This window comes from Epinephelus fuscoguttatus, linkage group LG18, assembly GCF_011397635.1.
Source record: "Epinephelus fuscoguttatus linkage group LG18, E.fuscoguttatus.final_Chr_v1".
Classification (NCBI taxonomy): Eukaryota; Metazoa; Chordata; class Actinopteri; order Perciformes; family Serranidae; genus Epinephelus; species Epinephelus fuscoguttatus.
The window spans coordinates 36,186,019-36,206,928 of NC_064769.1; the positions used below are offsets into that span (position 1 = coordinate 36,186,019).

Genomic DNA, 20,910 nt, shown 5'->3' on the forward strand with positions numbered 1-20,910 from the left:
CATTAACATTCATTAGGAGCCCTTGTGTTTGTGTCCACCTGATGAACATCAGTCCAATATTCACTGTCTTTTAGCTCTGTTTTTGGTCTCCACCACCTCCTGAGGAACATATCCATCTCTTTAGATGCTAAATGCTCCACCATGTTCACCAGCTTGTCTCTAACTGTGTCTGTCTGCTGTTTGCTGCTGACTGAAAACCTCCACCGTCCAACAACCATACCAAAACTATTTTAAATGTTGTATCTTGTCAACTAAGGGCCTGTTTATACGGTTACGTATATTTCTGAAAACGGGTATTTATCTTTGCGTTTGCACCTGTCATTTACACGTAACCGGCGTTTGTCTTGACGAAAACTGAGATTTTCAAAAACGGCTTCCAAAGTGAAAGTTTTTAAAAAGTTTTTATCACTAGCGCCAAGAGGAAAACAAATCACTGTGCATGCGCAGAATGTTCTTCTATGGTGTTTGACATATGGTGTATTGCTACCTATTGGCCTGGCATGCTAACTGCAGCAAAAAGCTGCCGTTTTTGCATTTTTGTGCAAACAGAGATATCGTTTTCACAACTGATCTTTTAAACCCGGATTTCTTTTTGTAAAGGATTTGTATCGGTATCCATGTAAACAAGGCCTTAGTCGGTGTGGAAATAAAAATTGCAAAAAACAAGACAATGTGGTTTAGCAATCAGCCACAAGACGGACACATCCAATCAGAGAGCTAGTGGCTACGGTCAGGGTAAAGTTACAAATTTTTTTAACTTGTTGGATAAATTCAGGAATTTTGATCAATTCAGTTTAAAATTGTGAACACATTTCGGATATTCAATTCAATTTTATTTTATTTTATTTCTATAGCCCAATAACATAAATCACAATTTTTCTCAGAGGACATTACAAAATATAACTCTCCCCCTCTGTCCTTGTACACTTATAGGAGACGAGGAACATCCCCAGAATAGGCCCTTTAACTAGGAAAAAATGGAAGAAATCTCAGGAAGAGCAACTAAGGAGGGATCCCTCTCCCAGATGGGCAACAAATATTGTGTGTACAGAACAGACCAACGTAATACACTTAGAGTATCGGCACTCCATTCTATGTATGATATGATATAAATTCAGCAGTTGTGGTTCAGCGATTTGTTACTGACTGCAGCGACACAGCTTTCTAAAGCCCTTTTAACACTCCCTGTTAAAGGCAGGAATTTCGCACTGTTATTCCACCTCGCTGCTCTGTATAAAAGGTAAAGTTTTGACGACGTCTTATGTGTGCCACCCACTGCCCAGAGATTTAAAAAGCAGCTGGCAGCAGTTAGCAGCTAACTCAAATAACAAGAACAGCCAAATATGTCTGCAAATGGAGAAAACAATGAGGTTCAGGAGCAGATAGCATATCAGCCACCATATAACAGACAGTAAATGATTGGTACTGTCATATTATGCCAGTCATTGTTTATAAAGCAGTGTTGACATGTATTTGTCACATCCCTTTTGCTTTCAGGATGCCGTCATGCTGATTAAAATCACAAGCTGTTGTTTAGTTCTGTGGAAAAAGGCAAAGGTGGCGTAAAGAAGGGACTTGGTAGCGGCCCTGTAGCGCCTGTAGTATAATACAACTCTGACAAATGACTCCTGCATTACTTTGTGACATGAATGATGGGGGGATTTACTGCAGCACTGCTGTACTGGACAGCATTAGTTTTTATGAGGTGTACCTAATAAACTGGCAACTAAGTGTAAGTGATGAGTGAAGCGACGCCTAACAGATAGTTCAGGCTCCTCTTACTGCAGAGGTATCTGTCTTTAATCAAAGTCAGAGTGTTTCCAGCAGAGACATTTAAACAGAGAGGTGGACACAGGAGACAATACACACCTGACACACACACACACACCAAGAGAGAAACACACCCAGCCTTATATTATTAACTGAGGACATTCCACTGATGAGTATTCAGAGCACACAAACACACACACACACACACACACACACACACACACACACACACACACACACACAGGTGCGCAGATAAAGGCCCATTAAAGTGAAACCTGTTGAGCTGGTCAGAGGAATGTGTGGCAGCCACAACACCCTAAATTCACCTGAACAGGAGGGACGCATTCCACTTTACATCTCATGACACACACACACACACACACACACACACACACTGCTCTCTCTGTATCTTCTACCTGCTCAGTCGTTTTCAGGTCATTACGCCGACATTCTGAGGTCAACGGCGAGGCGGAAAAGTCTGAATGAATGCCTCCTGACCTGCAGTTGAACTTCAGGCTCTTTACCCAGATTTTGCTCACAGTTATTTTAAACACTACAGGAAGTACAGCAGTCTCCAAATAAACTCTGGAGAAATGTGTCAAGAACATTTCCATTTGATGGAATAGTGCAGGTAAATGACAGATTGACTCCAATCATATAACGATTACAAAAATCGTTAATAGTGCCAAAACAGGCTGCCATATCACCGCATGTTTGCACCGTCACTGCCCTTTCAAGGCGGGAATATCACGCCGTCATGCCGCCTCGCTGTGCTGTATAAGGTACGATTGCGGAATGGAACGACAGGGTGGTCTCGCCTATAATCCACCACAGGAAGTAGTAACAGCACCGAAACAGTGTTTGTATGAACAGGACAGGCTTGTTGGCATTACAGGCATGACATTTTGACAACATGTTATGCATGTGACCAACCACTGGAGATTTAAAAAGTAACTGTTAGCAGTTAGCAGCTAAGAACAGCAGCTGTAAATGTCTGAAATTTAGGAAAACAATGAGATTTGGGAGCTCCTTGCCCTCTGAGCAGAGGCTGAGATCATCCACCATGTAACAGGGACGGTAAATGATTGTTATTGACATGTTAATGCTATTGTTGTTGTTTAGAAATCGTTGCTGACGGGACTTCCAGTGTAGTGACTGATGGAGTAGGACGCTCCTGAGCTCCTGCAACAACCTTGAAAAATTCTATTTTAGGCACACTTTTTGTATCTTTTCTCGGTGTGTGTTTTCCCCACCACCATAACCTGACCTTGACACCGACTTTCTGCCGATCAAAATGCCTCCAAAAGTTGCAGTTATCTGGCAGTATTACAAACATCCAGTCTGATGTGCGCGCTCTGAAGGACATCGTAAGTGAAATGGAAACATCACTTTCCACCTGCACCGACGACATTACTACATTACAGGCTGAAGTGGAGCATCTGTCAGCAGATCTGATAAGATTGGACAATAAATGCAAGGATTTGGAGGCGGGATCTCGGCGCAATAACATACGGTTAGTGGGAATTCCCGAGGATTTTTCCACCTCTTCTACTGCTACAGCTATTTCCTCTCAGCTCAAGGACGCTTTTAAGCTCGAGAAGGAGCCTCTCGCGGACTGCGCTCATCGTACTCTCCAGCTGAAGCCGAAACCCGGAGAGCACCCTCACTCCATAATCGCTCGTCTACGCTATCATACGGACTGTGTGGACATATTGCGCAGAGCCAGGGCCCAGCAATGGATCAAGATTGGAGACATGAGTTTCTGACACCAGCTCTGTGAGATACCGGGGATATGCTTTGGACTGCTCTACCCGGCGTGCCTCCGGGTTACACACAACGGTGTAGAGAAGGAGTTTAAATCACCAGAAGAGGCCAGCGCAGTTATCAGGTCACTCGACACGTAAGAGAACTGAAAAAAGATACACAACACTGATGAAGTAGTGACGCTTCACAATTAATATTGACAGTTGTTACTTTTTCAGTTCATATACAGAAATCCTTGCTGACACGTGTTGTGGCTGCCAACTGGTCCAGTTTTCTCCTCAGTGTTTAGTTCAAGGTCCACACAGTTTAATACATCCAGTGTCATACTTGTGTTTGGCCATGTTGTCGACCTAGTTTACTGTCTCTGTCAAGCCGCTGTCTGTTAGTCGCTTACTCTACAGCAGGAAACAGCACCTAAAAAATGTAGCTCTGTGCCAGAGCTTCACCATGCTTAAAAATAAAGTTTTTTACAAACAAGACACATTTGCAAGTCACTTGGACCAGCGACCCACCAGCTGGGAACCACAGTTACATGTCACACTGGAAGTCAATGATGATGATTACATGTCACGCCCGTAACGCCTACTTTGATTGCACCAAACATGCAGTGTATAATTAAACACTGGAGTGGCATGATGCTGCCGTCGTTTGGCTCTGTGTAAAAATGCAAACATGGCATAAAGAAGGGACTTCATAGCGACCTCAAAGTGTCATCTCTGTGTAACAAGGGTTAAGTGTCTGGATCCCTACAGAGATACACATATGTTCCTTTTTATTTAATCAGGAACAGCCCCGAAATCACCAGCGCCAAACCCACCAGACTCCTGGTTTGGTTGAAATTAACCCTTAATTCACCCAGTTAGATGTGACAACATGCTGCCTCTATACACGCTTAAATTACTGTTTATTTAAATGGAGTCTGGTGGAATTGGTAATGGCGATATCTGAGCTGTTTCTGGTTAAACAAAAAGGATCTTACTCTTTAACACAAAGCTCTATCTCTGTAGGGATCCTTTCCATAATGTTATCAGACACCTAGAATAACAATCTGAGCCTGTCAGTGGCAAATATTTGACGGACGAGTCCCCACAAAGTCAGTGTGTGAACACATCTGTGTCCCCACAATACAGGCTGGCTCTACACACACAGACACGCACACAGAGCAGTTGCCCGGGGAACGGTTTTGTGGCGGTTCGTCCTTGTAATGACTTCTTCCTCTTCTTTTTTCAGCAGAGAAACTCAAACATTCATTAAGCTCGATTACGTCAGCCAACAACAAAAGAGCACAAAGGCAGAGAGTCAGTGGAGATGAATGGAAAAAGACAAAGACAGGGAGAGTGAATGAGAGGCAGAGAGATGGAGGGGAACAGCCACACAACTGTGATTCACTCGCTACATGACAGTGTTCACATCCGTCTGTACCTCCATTTGTCTCTAACTACATTTCAAATTTCAGTCCAACTGTCTTTGTTTATGTTTTAATTTGTTCATTAAAGAAACACTTCACACTTATTTACCTTATGTTAGGTTTTGTTTTAAGTGCATGCCTCCATGGTGAACGAAAAATCCAAAATGGGGAAAATTGTTGATGAATTAAAGTCATAGGGGTCCACGTTTAACAAGAGCAAAACTCTATCAAAACATCTGTTTACAAACTCTCACACAACTCATGCAGTATAAACCACGTCTCGTTTATCCAGTCGTGTGCTCAGTACTTCCCAAACAAACAGCTCTTTCTGATGGGGAACTGATCTAAAAGTGCTTTCTTTACTGCCAGACTACATTAACGAAAACAGTGATTTTACCTCACTGAACACGGGAGCTGCTGGTCGACCACTGCCTTGATAGGTTAGTTAGTTTGTGTTATTGCGTGACTTTGGTGTTTAAGGCCATGTTTACACGAAAACGATCCACTGAAAATTGTTTCTCGTTTTCGTTTTGAAAAAAGTTCCGCGTTGAGACGACAGCGTTTTGATAACAATCGTCGTGCACACGGATCCACAAAAATGACCAAAAACACTGCAGTATACATGCCAGACCAGTAGTTGGCAGTGTGACGCTTATGCTTCCTTACACAGAGCCACGATGTATAAACAAACAAAATGGCAACAGCACAAACGTTTGTCTGGACGGACGACGAGGTGGAGTTGCTACAGTAAATCTACACCATGATGGGGAAGCGTTGATAAATTCAATAGCAGAGCTCGGGAGTCCGCCATTGTTGTTGTGATGGTCGACTTTCCCGCACATGCCTAGTGACTGGAAGCATAATGCGCATGTGTGAAAAGTTTCCGTTTTCAGAGGGACTGCATATTGCAAGTTTACGTGACAACGAAGACGCTGCCGTTTCCAAAAAGTTGCACTCTGGAACCCGTTTTCAAAACGGTGAGTTTCAGGCGCCCAAAATGCCGCTGTCGTGTAAACGATCAGCCAAAACGCAACTAAAGTTTACCGTTTTCAGTTGAAGTCGTTGTCGTATAAACAGGACCTAAAAGCGTTAGTTTGGATTCACTAAAGTCACACAATAACACCAACTGATTAACTGATGTTAGTTTAGTTTAGTTTCACTTTATTAATCTCCCTGAGGGGAAATTCAGTGTTTTCACTCTTGCTGTCAATTACACACACACGCACAAACAGGACCTATACATGCACAAAGTGGAGAGATGTCAGAGTGAGGGGGCTGCCCTTGGTGAGGCTCCCCGGGCGGTTGGGGGGTTCGGTGCCTTGCTCAAGGGCACCTCGGCAGTGCCCAGGAGGTGAACTGGCACCTCTCCAACCACCAGTCCACGCTCCATATTTTGATCCGGACGGGGACTCGAACAGGCAACCCTCCGGTTCCCAACCCAAGTCCCTATGGACTGAGCCACTGCCACAAGGGAGGGGGGTGCACCGTCCCTGGAGGTGCTGCAATACCAGGTCGATGCGTGGAGTGGACAGGGCAAGCCCCTTTTCCATCTCCCTGTTCCAAAAACCAATTTAATATATGGTCCCCAGGTAAGGGACGTATCAGATATTAAACTGATAAGAACAGATACTACACTTGAGCTTAGCCAAAAGGCCGAGAAGCGATGTAGCAGTGGTACACCAGCAGCTCTGGTGTCTGCACAGTAAAATCACTGGTTTTGTCAGTGGAGTCTGGCTTCAAAGAGAGCATATGGTGCGTTTCATTTGTACTGGGAAGTCAAATTTTCTGAGTTTCCACTTGGAAATTTCAGCACTTCCTAAACAGACAGCTCTTTCTGAAGAGGAGCTGAACTCAAAGTGAAACTTATCCTTGTTCTCTTCAAAGCCAGACTTGATGAAAACAGTGGTTTTACCTCACTGAACACAGGAGCTGCTGGTCTACTGCTGCCTTAATCAGTTTGTCTTTGTGTTATTGTGTGACTTTGGTGAATACAAACTAACCCTTTAAAACACCAAAGTCACAAAGTAACACGAACAAACTAACTCATCGAGGCAGCAGTAGATCAACAGCTCCTGTGTTCAGGGAGGTAAAATTACTGTTTTTGTCAATGGAGTCTGGCTTTGAAGAGAGCAGAGACAAGTTTCACTTTCTGTTCAGTTTCCCGTCTTAAAGGACTCTCTGTTTGGGAAGTACTGAGCGTACAGCTGGATAAATGAGACTTGGATTATACTGCATGAGTTGTGTGCAGATGTTTTGACATAGTTTTGCTGTTGTTAAATACAGACCCATATGGCCTTAATTTTATTCCAAAAACCACCAGTAAGAACAAATGCAAATCTTCACTATATTACAACAAAGGGTGTTGGTCTATGGAATAACTGAAATGATGAGCCTTTATCCAAACCAAAAAAACTCTTCAGGACGGTTACAGTTATCAGTAATTTTCCTGTTTTTTTTCTTATTTGTGGACTGTTTGATGGGTGATGGGTTTGGTTTATCTGTTCTGATTATTTTGTTCTTGTTCTGTCCCAAAGGGTTGATTTGTTTAAGCCGACTGAGATAAATATCACGGACACCGATGGCTGTAAATTGAACTTTTATTTTCTATGATTAATATAACAAAAATAAGAGAGGGTAGGACCAGACACGGCTTAAACTTGGTTTGTTTTTGTTCATATAGCTTATAAGAGTTATTTTGTGCCTGTACTATTTTAACATGCCCAAAAACTGATTAAAAAAAGCTATTAAGAACTTTCACTGTTTTTGGATTCTTAGTTCACTGTGAAGGAATATGTAACACAGGGTGAGTAATTCATGTACAAATGGTCATGTTTGGGGTGAAGTATTATTTTAAGAGGCCTGAATGTAAAACATGAAAACCAACAATAACATGAGGTACACTAAAGTTAATCAATGCAACTATTAAAGTTACTGGTTCTCCATCAGATGTGGGATAGTATACATACAAACACAACTAATAGGAACAGCAGAGTCAGCTTCAGTCCTTAGATCATCATCATCACAACCAAAGCTATGGAGGTCAAAGGTCACAGCACCATGACAATAGCTGGAAAAACATATCTGCTATCACAGAGATCACTGTTATTGTAGCCAACAATCCTCATCACACAGACACACTGTGACACGCTGCTGATAACTAGGCTGGTATGCTGCGTGACCTCCTAACACTCAGACGCACACTACTCACAGCATTTTGGCATCGTGACTCATCTCCTGCTCTCGACCTTGTTCTTTAAGTCTCTCGCCTCCCTGCAGTCTGATTCACTCATCTGAATGGTCCCAGTTAATAATGGTAATGTCTCTAGAAACCTTAACACAAAACACAACGTGTAACAAAGGCACAAACAACACAGCAAAATATCTGTATCACTGGTTCAGGATATTTTTTCCACAGTGAAAAGTTGTGGATGGTACCAACAGAAGCGTTCCTTAGCGTCCCCATGTTTGGTCCCCCCTCTGTTGGGGTACCTAGCACACAGATCTGGTACTAAAAGGTGGAGCTGTGAACACTGCAGTCTGATTGGTCAGTAGAGGACGGTCACTCTGCTCAGGGCTGAGTTGTGTCTGGTTTTGAGGCTCATGTAACCACTGTTCATACTGTGGAGAGTTTTATTAGTAAACTGTGACACTTAAAATGAGCAGCTATAGTCGGTGAAACAATAACTTCATTCACTGGGCCGACTGCCGGCAACTTTTAAGGTGGAACGTTAACTTGTAATGTTACTCAATGCATGAGCTGATGACGTGAATCCATCAGCACACCTTAAATTTCACTGTGACAACTTTGACCATCACTTTAGTTTTTATATGACACACACTTTTAGTAATGAGTGGATCTTCAAGAGTTATATGTGTTAATTTCGTAATCCTCACAATGACAAAAAAAAAAGTGTTGCGGAGTGTCGTGTCCTGTGGGCTACAGCAACACTAAACCCCTGAGCTTGCCTGAGAAGGACTAAATGCACAAAGCTGCTATTTTTAAATATCCCATGGAGAGAGACTCTCACTGCAGCCTGCTTCAAGATGACAACGTCCCCGTACACAAAGTCAGGTCAATAAAGAAATAGTTTGGTGTGGAAGAGCTTGACTGGCCTTCACAGAGCTGCGACCTCAATCCCATCCAACACCTTAAGGATGAAGCAGAACGCTGACTGCAGACAGAACCAGAATTTCCCAATGAGGGGGAAAGAGTTGATCTGCCTCCAGTCCCTTTACAGGTTTTTTTTTTTTTACTTCTAAAGGTAGGAAAACTAAGTTGAACCAAATAATAGTCAGTAATCAAAGTATGTTCAAACAGCATGAGAGGATGATGGTGTACATGCCAGTGGAGTGATTCATCTCTGTGGCTTTAGACAAATCTTTGCCAGGACAAAAGGGCTGAATAAGGGTGGTCAGCTTTGCATTCTGTCTGCGTCACACAAACAAAACAAAACAAAGCAAATGCAAATACCAGGACCAGTGCGCAACAGAGGGAGACAGCCGCCAAACCTGCTCGACAAAATACTGACTGACTGACTGACTGACTGACTGACTGACTGCAGAGTGTGGTCACACCGAGGACACCGACAGGACAACACTACCAGGCTGAAAAATACGCACTTCATGGTGGTGTCATTAACGTGGATGAGACAACTCTCACTGTAAAACCTCCAGATGCTGCCTGACAGTCTACTTTCAGTTTCATAACAGAGGCTCTATAGTAAGAAAACAGCTCCACTGGCTCCACGAGTACCCATCAGCCACCACTGCAGAGACCTGGTGTTTGTCTTCATGCAGAGCAGATGCTTCACTGCCAATATCAGTCTGTTGATTGGTCGATCCACCACTTTGGTTCAGACTGCAACATCTCAAATATTGGATGGACTTCCATCAGGTCAATACTGAACTTGAAGGTGTTTTGTCACTTATCTATGACACAAAGATATTCTTCCTCGCAGCATATGAAAGAATATCGTACAATCTGCTGGAGCAACCAACAACAGCATCTTGACACGGTGACCCAGGAGTAAAGAGACAGGATTTTTCCCATATTCTGTAGAATGTTGCCCCATGATGCTTGAATTTTTGAATGTGTATAGTTCCTACTGAGTTTTTACATTTTAGGCACAAAGGGAGTTTTAAAACATACGTACATATGTATTCGTCCCCTTTGCTACGAAGCCCCTAATAAGACTTGGTGTCACGAATTACCCGTAAAAGTCACATTTGTATTTAAATTATAGCTGCTGTGCAGCGATGAGTCGGGTCCGGGCATTTTTAGGCAATTCTGAGCAACCTCTGGAACCTAAGACGGTCATCTGCCGCTCTGAGCTAATTGGCAAGTAGCAACTCAACAGTGGCTTCACAAACTGAGTAAGCCATTCACTGTTGTGTAGGAAAGCAGCCATCCATGCATGGAAAGGCAGATTTGAAACCACTGTAAAAAATTCAGTTATTAAGACAAAAATCTGAAAATACACATATTGCACCCAGACAGCATGGAGATGTTGGTAATTTGTTTGTAACAGTGATTGATTTGCTCCATAAGTGAAAAACTGATGTTTAAAATTGCCATTTTTACATTGACTCCAATTGTTCACATTAGAGCAAAATTCAAAATGCTGTCAAAAATTCAGTTTTTGAGATAAAATTCTGAAATTTGCCACACATCATCTACCATGACTCTGGAATTTTGTCTTTTTTTCATGAACATTGAAGATTTATTTAGCAAGAATTTGCATGTATATGTTTACAGTACCGTTTACAGTCAAACATTTTGATGCACTGTAGGCTCAGTTTTTGATAAATCAAAAATCTGAGAAACATAGTTTGTGTAGGACAGTCTGAAGATGCTCTGTAGCAAGTTTGGTGTCAACTGAGCAAAAATTGTGGGAGGAGATAGGTTTAAGAAGTTTTACAGTTTTTGAAAAAAACAGAGTGATGAACTTCATAATTTTTAATAGGTTTAAATGTACAAAAGTTTCTTCAGTATTGGGGCTACAGTTTTATGAAAGTTGTGAAGTTGTAGCACGTATGGTTGATTTGTTATGAACTTTCAAAGTTTTGAACTTTAGACGCTTGCTGTAGCGCCACCATCAGGACTACTGGCTTGAGTTTACAGCTGAGGATATCTGGCATGAGACTGGACCTTTGTGCAAAGTTTGGTGAGTTTTCACCCATGGGAAGTAGGATTTCCTCAGAAGAAGAAGAAGAAGAATACCTAGGATTACAATAGTGTCCGGACCCTAATAAAGTCCACCTGCGTTAAATCTAAGTGTCACATGATCTCAGTATATGAACACCTGAGCTGAAAGGACCCAGAGTCTGCAACACCACTAAGCAACAGGAACCACAAAGCAAGCGGCACCATTAAAACCAAGAGCTCTCAGATCAAGGTTTGGTTCTAAAAAACAAATCTGAAACTCTGAACATCCCACTGAGTGCCATTAAATCCATTATCACAAGATGGAAAACATACGGCACCACAGCAAACCTGTCATGAGAGGGTCGCCCATCAAAACTCACAGACCAGGCAAGGAGGGCTTTAATCAGAGACAACAAAGAGACCAGAGATAACCCTGAGGGCAGAGTCTTGCACTGGGTCAGGTACCCTACGGGTAAAACCTAAAAAGGCTGTGTAACCGGAAAAAAAGTACATATATACAGTACAGGCCAAAAGTTTGGACACACCTTCTCATTCAATGCGTTTTCTTTATTTTCATGACTATTTACATTGTAGATTCTCACTGAAGGCATCAAAACTATGAATGAACACATGTGGAGTTATGTACTTAACAAAAAAGGTGAAATAACTGAAAACATGTTTTATATTCTAGTTTCTTCAAAATAGCCACCCTTTGCTCTGATTACTGCTTTGCACACTCTTGGCATTCTCTCCATGAGCTTCAAGAGGTAGTCACCTGAAATGGTTTCCACTTCACAGGTGTGCCTTATCAGGGTTAATTAGTGGAATTTCTTGCTTTATCAATGGGGTTGGGACCATCAACCTGGAGCATCTGTGCAGAAACTATGGATTCATCACCTACCCTCAGCTTTCCATATTTTTCATTCTTCTGTGCACATGTTAAAAAATATTCTTTTACTATAAAAAACGAGTCTATTTTTAGCAGCACTCAAAGAAGAGCCATAGTGACTTAACATTAAAGAAGCTGTGAGCGGAGAGCCAGGGCCTGCAGAGCATGTTGGAGGCTCCACGCCCAGTGGATATTGGAGGACAACCACCAGTGAGCACTCAGCTGTGGGCACCCCAGACCTCCCTCCCGCTGTCTGGTTCTCCATCATGCTCTGCAGGCCCTGGCTTAGACCAGTGGAAATCTGTGCTTTGGTCTGATGAGTCCAAATTTGAGATCTTTGGTTCCAACCGCGTGTCTTTGTGAGGCGCAGAAAAGGTGAGCGAATGGATTCCACATGCCTGGTTCCCACTGTGAAGCATGGAGGAGGAGGTGTGATGGTGTGGGGGTGTTTTGCTGGTGACACTGTTGGGGATTTATTCAAAATTGAAGGCACACTGAACCAGCATGGCTACCACAGCATCCTGCAGCGACATGCCATCCCATCCGGTTTGCGTTTAGTTGGGCGATCATTTATTTTCAACAGGACAATGACCCCAAACACACCTCCAGGCTGTGTAAGGGCTATTTGACCAAGAAGGAGAGTGATGGAGTGCTGCGGCAGATGACCTGGCCTCCACAGTCACCGGACCTGAACCCAATGGAGATGGTTTGGGGTGAGCTGGACCGCAGAGTGAAGGCAAAGGGGCCAACAAGTGCTAAACACCTCTGGGAACTCCTTCAAGTCTGTTGGAAAACCATTTCAGGTGACTACCTCTTGAAGCTCATGGAGAGAATGCCAAGAGTGTGCAAAGCAGTAATCAGAGCAAAGGGTGGCTATTTTGAAGAAACTAGAATATAAAACATGTTTTCAGTTATTTCACCTTTTTTTGTTAAGTACATAACTCCACATGTGTTCATTCATAGTTTTGATGCCTTCAGTGAGAATCTACAATGTAAATAGTCATGAAAATAAAGAAAACGCATTGAATGAGAAGGTGTGTCCAAACTTTTGGCCTGTACTGTATTTAACACAAACACATAATTCTCTTGTAAAACTGAACTACATGTGGGCAGGCAGTGGGTGAGAAGAAAGATATATTTTTTATTTTTCAGAATAAAACCAGGTTAAAAGATGTGCAGTATATGTGTAATGTTTTGACATCTAAATTACTATTATCAAGACGTCATTTTATTTTGAAAGTCAATGACACAAGTCGAACCTTTGACCCCGTCACCAATGTGGAGGACTCCAGCCATGAAACTTTGCAGCCCGAGAATGAGGAGGCAGCCTACATGGAGTTCAAGACACCCAAGGAGGTTTTATGGTGATGGAGGGAGCTAAAATGTTTCCTAACCTGGAGCATCTGGCTACTAAACTATGGATTCATCACCTACCCTCAGCTTTCCATATTTTTCATTCTTCTGTGCACATGTTAAAAAATATTCTTTTACTATAAAAAACGAGTCTATTTTTAGCAGCACTCAAAGAAGAGCCATAGTGACTTAAAATTAAAGAAGCTGTGAGCAGAGAGCCAGGGCCTGCAGAGCATGTTGGAGGCTCCACGCCCAGTGGATATTGGAGGACAACCACCAGTGAACACTCAGCTGTGGGCACCGCAGACCTCCCTCCCTCTGTCTGGTTCTCCATCATGCTCTGCAGGCCCTGGCTCTCCTCTCACCTTCTGTGACTGCATCTCCAGCCCCGGTAAAGCTTCCAACATAGTCCAGGGTCCCTGACTTGACTCACAGCTGCCTCATTTTATTACAGCCTCTTAGCCGCCTCCAACAAGTCCCACTGACCCGGCTGTGCTCTGAGCTCCTCCGCCAGAGAACCAGAATATGAGAAATGTTAAAGTTACTGATGTACAGTGTAAAGCTCTGCAGAGATACTCACATCAACCTAAGCTCAGTGACTGTGTGAGCTCTTCTTCTGGCACCATCCTCAGAACAAACTTCACATTTTAGCTACTGGTGTCGCTCTAAGAATATCTTCATCATCACTATTTTGTTCTCTATCTATTGCAGCCTTTAGCAGAAATGTGACCCAGCAGAGTTAAGACTTTCTGCTCTGACACACAATATGCCATTATGACAAGCACTAAAAATGATGCTTGCACTTTGAGCAGCCTTTGCTCCTGTCTGTAGTTTCCTCCTTGTGCCTCGAGGAAAACAAAACACTCTTCATGTGTAACGTTACACCAGTTAAGTGCACACTGCTGCTTACTGCGGATTAAAGGACAAAACAGTGGAAAAACAGCTGCAAGGTGCAACGCAAGGAGGCATATAGGCAACACACACACACACACACACACTCTGCACTGACACACACCCAGTGCACAGGTGAGGGCTGATAATCTTTCCTCACCCATGAAGACAGCCAGTGTCAGGTAACACACTCGCTACACACATGCTACACACCATCCACCCACTCTCAAAAAAATGTGAGTGGTCAGTCAGGCTTCCTTTGCTCACCACTTTGAAACCTCTGATCACTTTGCATCCCACCCAGACTCCATCTGAGAGCACGACAGACACATCCGCTGACAGGACTTCAAAGGAATGGTCCAACATTTTGGGCGATACTCTTCCTCACTTTCTTACTGTGAGATGAGGCAATCAGTATCAATCTGATCTCTGAGCTGGAGTCAGCAGCTGGTTAGCCTAGCTTAGCATAAAGACCGGAAGCAGGGGGAAACAGCTAGCCGGGCTCTGTCCACGTTCAAACATACACCTGCCACAACCCAATCACCAGAATAAATGTTGTCATATGTGTTTCTGCACATCACAGGCACACTGCATTAGCATGTCATTATGTAGCGGACATTTTGAAACTTAAGTTTCTTTACGTTTCAACACTGCTGTGATTAACGTGTGGCTATGCTAAGGTTAGGTTTATATTCAAAGAGATCATGTTTTGGCTTAAAACACCTGCCTTTAGTGACACAATCACGTCTGGAAACGCAGCCAATGTCTCACTTAAAAAATACCGGGCTTTGGTGTCACAGTCAGAGGGAGATGAATGAGATAAATGCCCAGTTTTGGAGGTACAATCCCTGCTGGAAATACCATTCATTTTCGCTAAAAAACACCCACTTTTGATTGCACAAATGCGGCTGGAAATGCAGCATAAGTCTTAGTAAAAAAAAAAACCTGTTGTGATGGCTCAGTCGCCGCAAGAAATGTTGCTGATGTCTTGCTAAAACACACCAAGGTTTGGTGGGACAATTGCAGCTGGAAATGGCACCTAGGTCTTGCTAAAAAACACTTGCTTTTGGCGGCACAATCATGGCTGGAAATACGTTGAATCCTCACTAAAACACACTGCCATCTGGTGGCACAATCACTGCTGGAAATAGCAGCTGATGTTAAGACACACCCAGTTTTGGTGGCACAATGGCCACTGGAAATGCAGCTGATGTCTTGCTAAAACACACCCAGTTTTGGTGGGACAATTGCTGCTGGAAATTCCACTGATGTCTTGCTAAAAAACACCTGCTTCAGATTGCACGATTCCCGCTGGAAATGCAGCTGATACTCTTGGCTCTAAAAAACTTTTACTGCTTGTATATACATTTGTATTGACTATGGATGTGACAACACTGCATTTCAAATACACAGCTTTTGGGGACACAATCACCACTGGAAATTCCTCTGATGTCTCACTAAAAAACCATCCACTTTTGGGGGTGTGAGACCGACCAGTCTTGTTGTTTGTTGGTCTCAAACAGTGGTTAACAGCCGCCATCTCGCCTAGGTATAAGTATATCCACCAAACAGAGAAATGTCAGCACTTCATCAGTCACCCTAAACATGGTTTTGCAGGGTGACATTTTTTGTCAGTAGCTTGGCTATTTAAAAACAGAAGATTTGTGCAGGATGTCACACTAGTGGTGATTCTCTCTGACCAGTCAGTGGTCCGCAGTGTTTTAACCAAGCCGGGTTGAAAAATGAAGCCAATGTGGAAGTGCCAAAAATGACAGTCTTTACAGGCTGGCTCCAAGAGCAAGTTAGTGTCTGCAGACCCCCGTGTTAAAATGAAGTTTGCAGCCTCGCGCAACAAACAGTTTTGGTCTCCTTATATAATTTCCCACTTTATGACAACTTTTCGAGGGGTGACATTTTATATAACTCACCTGCTGAATGTTATTAAGGCTTCAATGTATGCGTAATTAAGGGTGTGTCCACTTCGCATGAAAGGATGTCTGCGAGGCGTCACATAGTCTATGAGTCAGATCCACTCCTTGCTCGTCCAGACTTTTATCCACACATGTTCACTTCTGGCTCCAAAACACCAAGATGGCGACGACCGTGCTGCCAAACACAAGGCTTCAAAACAGGAGTCCACACCAAAGGGTGGGGGTTTATAGTTTTAAATCCACTGTTTAGTATCTGCTCGGTTTGCTTGGAAACTCGACCCAGATGATACCAACGTACCATCCACAGCTTTTGCTAATGGAAACCAAGGAGAAGTCGAGTTGAGTAGAGCAGAGGTCAAAGGTCAGTGTTGTCAGTGATACCCACACAGGTGTTTTACAACCAATGACAGGATCCAAGAAAAACATTTATGACTCTCCAAATAGAGCCAGAAAACACTTGTTACCAGTAACAAACTGCATTCCTACATGTTGATGCCTTTAGACATTTTAATTCAGCCAAGCCCAGCAGCCTGAAACGGGTGTGACCTGCTGAAGCCTGTTGGCCTAAAATTGTTGTCAAGTGTTGTCACACAATATCCACAGCTTGTTTTGATCTCCTGACACTCAATCAAATAGATTTTCCTGGATCGGAATATGAATGATTTTATGTTTTTCTTCAGCCGCACAGTTGCATTTTCAAGAATCACTAAAGGATAATTCTGGATTAGTTCAACTTTGGTCTTGTTTTTGTAATTTTGTTGATTATTTCTAACTGTACAAAGATATATGCTGAGTTATGACAGCACTAAGAAGAAATCTGATAGGTCAGGAAATAGATCAGTCAGACGATAAGACAATAACAACAATTAAATGAAAGTAACGTTAACTTCATGACACAGTATGTATCAGGACAGCTTCTATCATCACGCCGTCCATCTTTACTTGAAGACTGATTCATGCTCGAGCGTGATTCGTTCTCAGTCCATTAAATAAACTCACTAAAAACACACCAGTGAAACACACATTTTGACAGACTTACAGCTCTGAGTGGCAGCTCCTCAGATAACTCTGGTTTGCTTCCTGCTTGCTGCGGCATGACTTTCTCTCACTGAGTGTCTCTACCTCTCTCTTTACTACTCTGCCCTCAGCCAATCAGGGCTCACCTGAAGGCACTCAGTCAGAGGGAGCGCAGCAGGTATGGAGGAGAGAGGGAGGTGTGGCTGTGTCTGGCAGGTGTGATGGTGTCAACGTCTCACACACCTTTTGTCTAAGTGACACAGAGGATGGAGGACAACTATACAGCCAGCGAGCACCTGCCACAGTCACACACACACCTCTATAACACCTGCCGAATAGCGCACTCTTACACACACACACAGACTTCAGCCCTTCTGCAGCAATAGTCATCAGTTCAATCCCATAAATCTTTATTGTCCCTGAGAGGCTGTTACTCTGCAGCAGCAGGAGGAGATCTGACGGAGGATTGCGAGGAGGAAGTCATGACAGAGAAGAGCGAGGCAGAGGAAGTGTAGCTCACAAAAGAGGAAACCATTTAAAGGAGATCCACTCATCACAGAACAGCTAAATTCCACCTTCCAACAACTCCACAGCTGTCTGATGTACATGTTGTGTCTTATTTAAAGAGATGAGAAACTGGATGCATTATTTGGAGTGTAGTAAGTCAGGTTCACAGTCTCACACACAGTAGGTGCATATACAGGGACCCTAATATCTCATTAATAAACTGAGTAATTACACAATCAGAATAAAAATTCCTCATGTAACCACCTCAGTTGGAAGAGACGAAAATTAGCTAGCCACCCCCATCTCCCTCCGCCTAACTCCCTGCTGCTGTCGACAGCTTCTCCAGGAAGAGAGGCAGCGTCAGCTCTAGAGGTGAATCTTAGGTTGGCAGCACTGGGACTAACTTGTGTAACAGCAGCAACAGAAAGTTTGCGTAGTCGGGGCAGGGCGGTCACCTGGTGCAAAGGTTTACCCTGGCTGGATTCCGGTTGCCGCGGCCACTGACTTGGGGACAGTCTCCTGAGCTGCTAACTGCTCTTCTTCCAGTGGACATATAGTCTCGCCACCAGACAATCAGAGATCTCCGCCTTCTGATAGTCTGGGGACACTCCTCTCTAAAGTGTGTTTAACACACCGACGAAAACGGCCGGCAACAAAGCAACGCCTCTTGCATTTTTGAAAAAGACACACAGAGCTTGAAAATGGATGCCGAGAGCTTTAACTCCGTTTTATCAAACGTGTGCTCATCCGTGAAGAAAATATTTCTTCCAGCGGATGTCTTAGTTACAACATGATTGAGCTAACTGGAGTAGTTTCATGTCGTAACCGGCAACGGGAGGCTTTTAACAGATGACGTCCTGATGTTAGCTTTGCTGCTGCTGTTAGCTGTCCCTGTCAGCTGCAGCCACTGATGCTTTCTAGACATCGTGATTTCCCAAAACTGAATAAATACCACACATAGCAACACAAAACTGCTTTGCTAGCTCACTCATGTTGTAACTAAGATATCCGCTGGAAAAAAAAAGAAATTTACGGACCGTTTATTGAGTTATTACTTATTACAGACACCGCTAACGGCTAAGAAATAGTAATGTTTGTTCAATCATTGTGTTTATAGACTTTACAAACATCGGATTAGTCTAAACGGTGATACAGTGATGTGAAAAATGTGAGTGTATAGCTAAAAGCGTGTAGTGTGTGTGTTTAGCTAAAAGCTCTGCTGGTTTTCTACCCGGAAGTATTTGTAAACAACAAGGCGATTCCCTCTATAGTCCGGCCGGACGGATGAGTCATGGCCTTGTAAAAGATTATGCTTGTTTCTTTTAGTTGGCGAGAATGTGTCGCCGCAAACGCGACAAACATCCGCTGAACTTTGACGGCGTTTCTGCAAGCGCGGCTGAGCCATTTTGTACCGCTACACGTGTTTCTAGTGGGACTGTGTTTACAAGCACAAGAGTTCAGCGAGCCACCGAAGGACCGCCCTGCGGATTTACTACTGGTTCTGCAACGTAGGGAGTTTTTTAAAGTCTGAAATTGTATCCGCCCATCTAAACACAAAATCAGGGAGAAAGACATCAGTCTGTAGTTAAGCAAAGCGTCTAAAGACTGACTTGTGAGTCTAGTGGACACACTGTGATTCGAGAGGCTCTAGCTAACGTTAGCCACATAAACATGAAGCTGCAGCTTAGCAGAGGGCTGAATATAACTATAAGCAAAATAGGCTTTGCCAATATTGACACTTGTTGAATTTTGTTCAGTCTCAGACTCTCTTTTTGAGAAGTCCATCTTCCTTTTTTTGGGTTGCTTTGCAGTGTAGGCAGTTGTTGCCATTGCTGGAATAGCAACCTTCTCTGCAGAATTCTCCGCCATTGAATCAGGCTTTCCCCATCTGAAAGGACGTGCACGCACATCTGTACTTGTACAACAGCCAATAGAAACACTCTCTCTCTGAAATGACCTGTGATTGGCCAGCCTCCCGTCAAAGCCGAGATTTTCTAAAGCCTGAAAACAGAGCCAACAGGAGGTGCAGGAGACCAGTTTTCTCTCAGTCCACTTAAATTACAATATGCTCAAAGATTATCATCAGATTTTTGCCCCTGCTTTAAACACTCAACAGTTTAAACAACGTCACCTTCAGATTCTGGATCAGTTTGGGATGAATTCAGTAACTATAGCAACATGTTTTGCTCCCAACTGCAGCAACAGTGTTCTGACTTTGCTACCACCCTGACTCATCCCCATGACTGTGTTCCTCTCCATAGCAACAGCAGCTGAGGCTCATGGGTATTGCAGTTTTTGGCACCCTATCCACCCATCACACTGACAGAGAAAACACGATCTCTCAGAAGTAACGCTGAAATAAATAATAAAAAACTGTTAAACGTCACATGCTTAATTTATTTTCAGACTTCTGTGTGTCTGTGATGACTCTCCACAAAACAGTCATTTTACTGAATTAATTTCCTGTCCCAGCTACTGTTATCTTGACTAATATTGTCAGTATGACACATGTGGTGTGTGCTGCAGCTGTCAGTCACATAATGTGTGTACAAAATGTTTTTCCTGCAAAATATGAGCCTGCATTTTCCTGCCAGGAATTGAAACTTAAGCAGGGCACTACAGTCCAAAGGTGAATGCGGCCCAGGTATGCAGCCTGCTGCACAGCCCACTGCACATGGCAACAACATGCAAATCAAGGTCCACTGTTTAAACCTCCTCGTCTGCTGCAGTAGAAGCAAAACAAACACAACGTCGACTTTTATAAAACACACCTGAGAGCTGTCGACTTCTCGTGGTTCCCCATCAGATTCTAGCTGGAAGCCGATCAGACCAAAACACGCCGCTGCTCTCTGCTCGCCTGGAGGAGAAATTCTCACGCCTACCCTCCTCACCACACCTTCCCATAATGCCATGTGTGCCTTTACACCTGTCCTGCAGTGAGTGTGTGTGTGTGTGTGTGTGTGTGTGTGTGTGTGTGTGTGTTTGTGTCTGAAGTCTAAAGTCCTGTATTGTGTCATGCCTCTCACGCGTCTTCCAGTAAATAAAAGCTGCAGTAGCAACAGCAGCATTGCAAGCAGTCACACCCCAAACCCAAATACCTGGCTTTGTACTGGGCAAGGCAGCGAGCTGAATGCTAAAACAGATGCTACGTGACTGACTAATTGTGTTCCTCTCCACAATGCTGAACAGACCTGATTAATATCTTTCCATCACTGTCCTGAAACTCGTTATTTCA

General features: G+C 43.4%; 1 protein-coding gene and 1 non-coding gene across 3 annotated transcripts in view; both read right to left on the reverse strand.

Annotated features, from left to right (window-relative positions):
• shroom3 (shroom family member 3) overlaps positions 1 to 20,910 on the reverse strand; it is a 91,909-nt gene that overhangs the window by 56,059 nt on the left and 14,940 nt on the right. Inside the window, exon 1 of one of the 2 annotated variants that reach the window (XM_049560043.1) lies at positions 20,447 to 20,577. The exons of the other annotated variant lie outside the window; for it this stretch is intronic. Within the exon in view, the coding sequence (XP_049416000.1) occupies positions 20,447 to 20,478 (32 nt within the window). The 5' untranslated portion in view covers positions 20,479 to 20,577. Of the gene's footprint in view, positions 1 to 20,446; positions 20,578 to 20,910 lie in introns of those variants that run through there. 2 annotated transcript variants of the gene reach the window in all.
• LOC125878718 (U2 spliceosomal RNA) lies at positions 6,417 to 6,607 on the reverse strand. Its single transcript, XR_007447783.1, has one exon. It is a non-coding gene; the product is annotated as a U2 spliceosomal RNA (small nuclear RNA).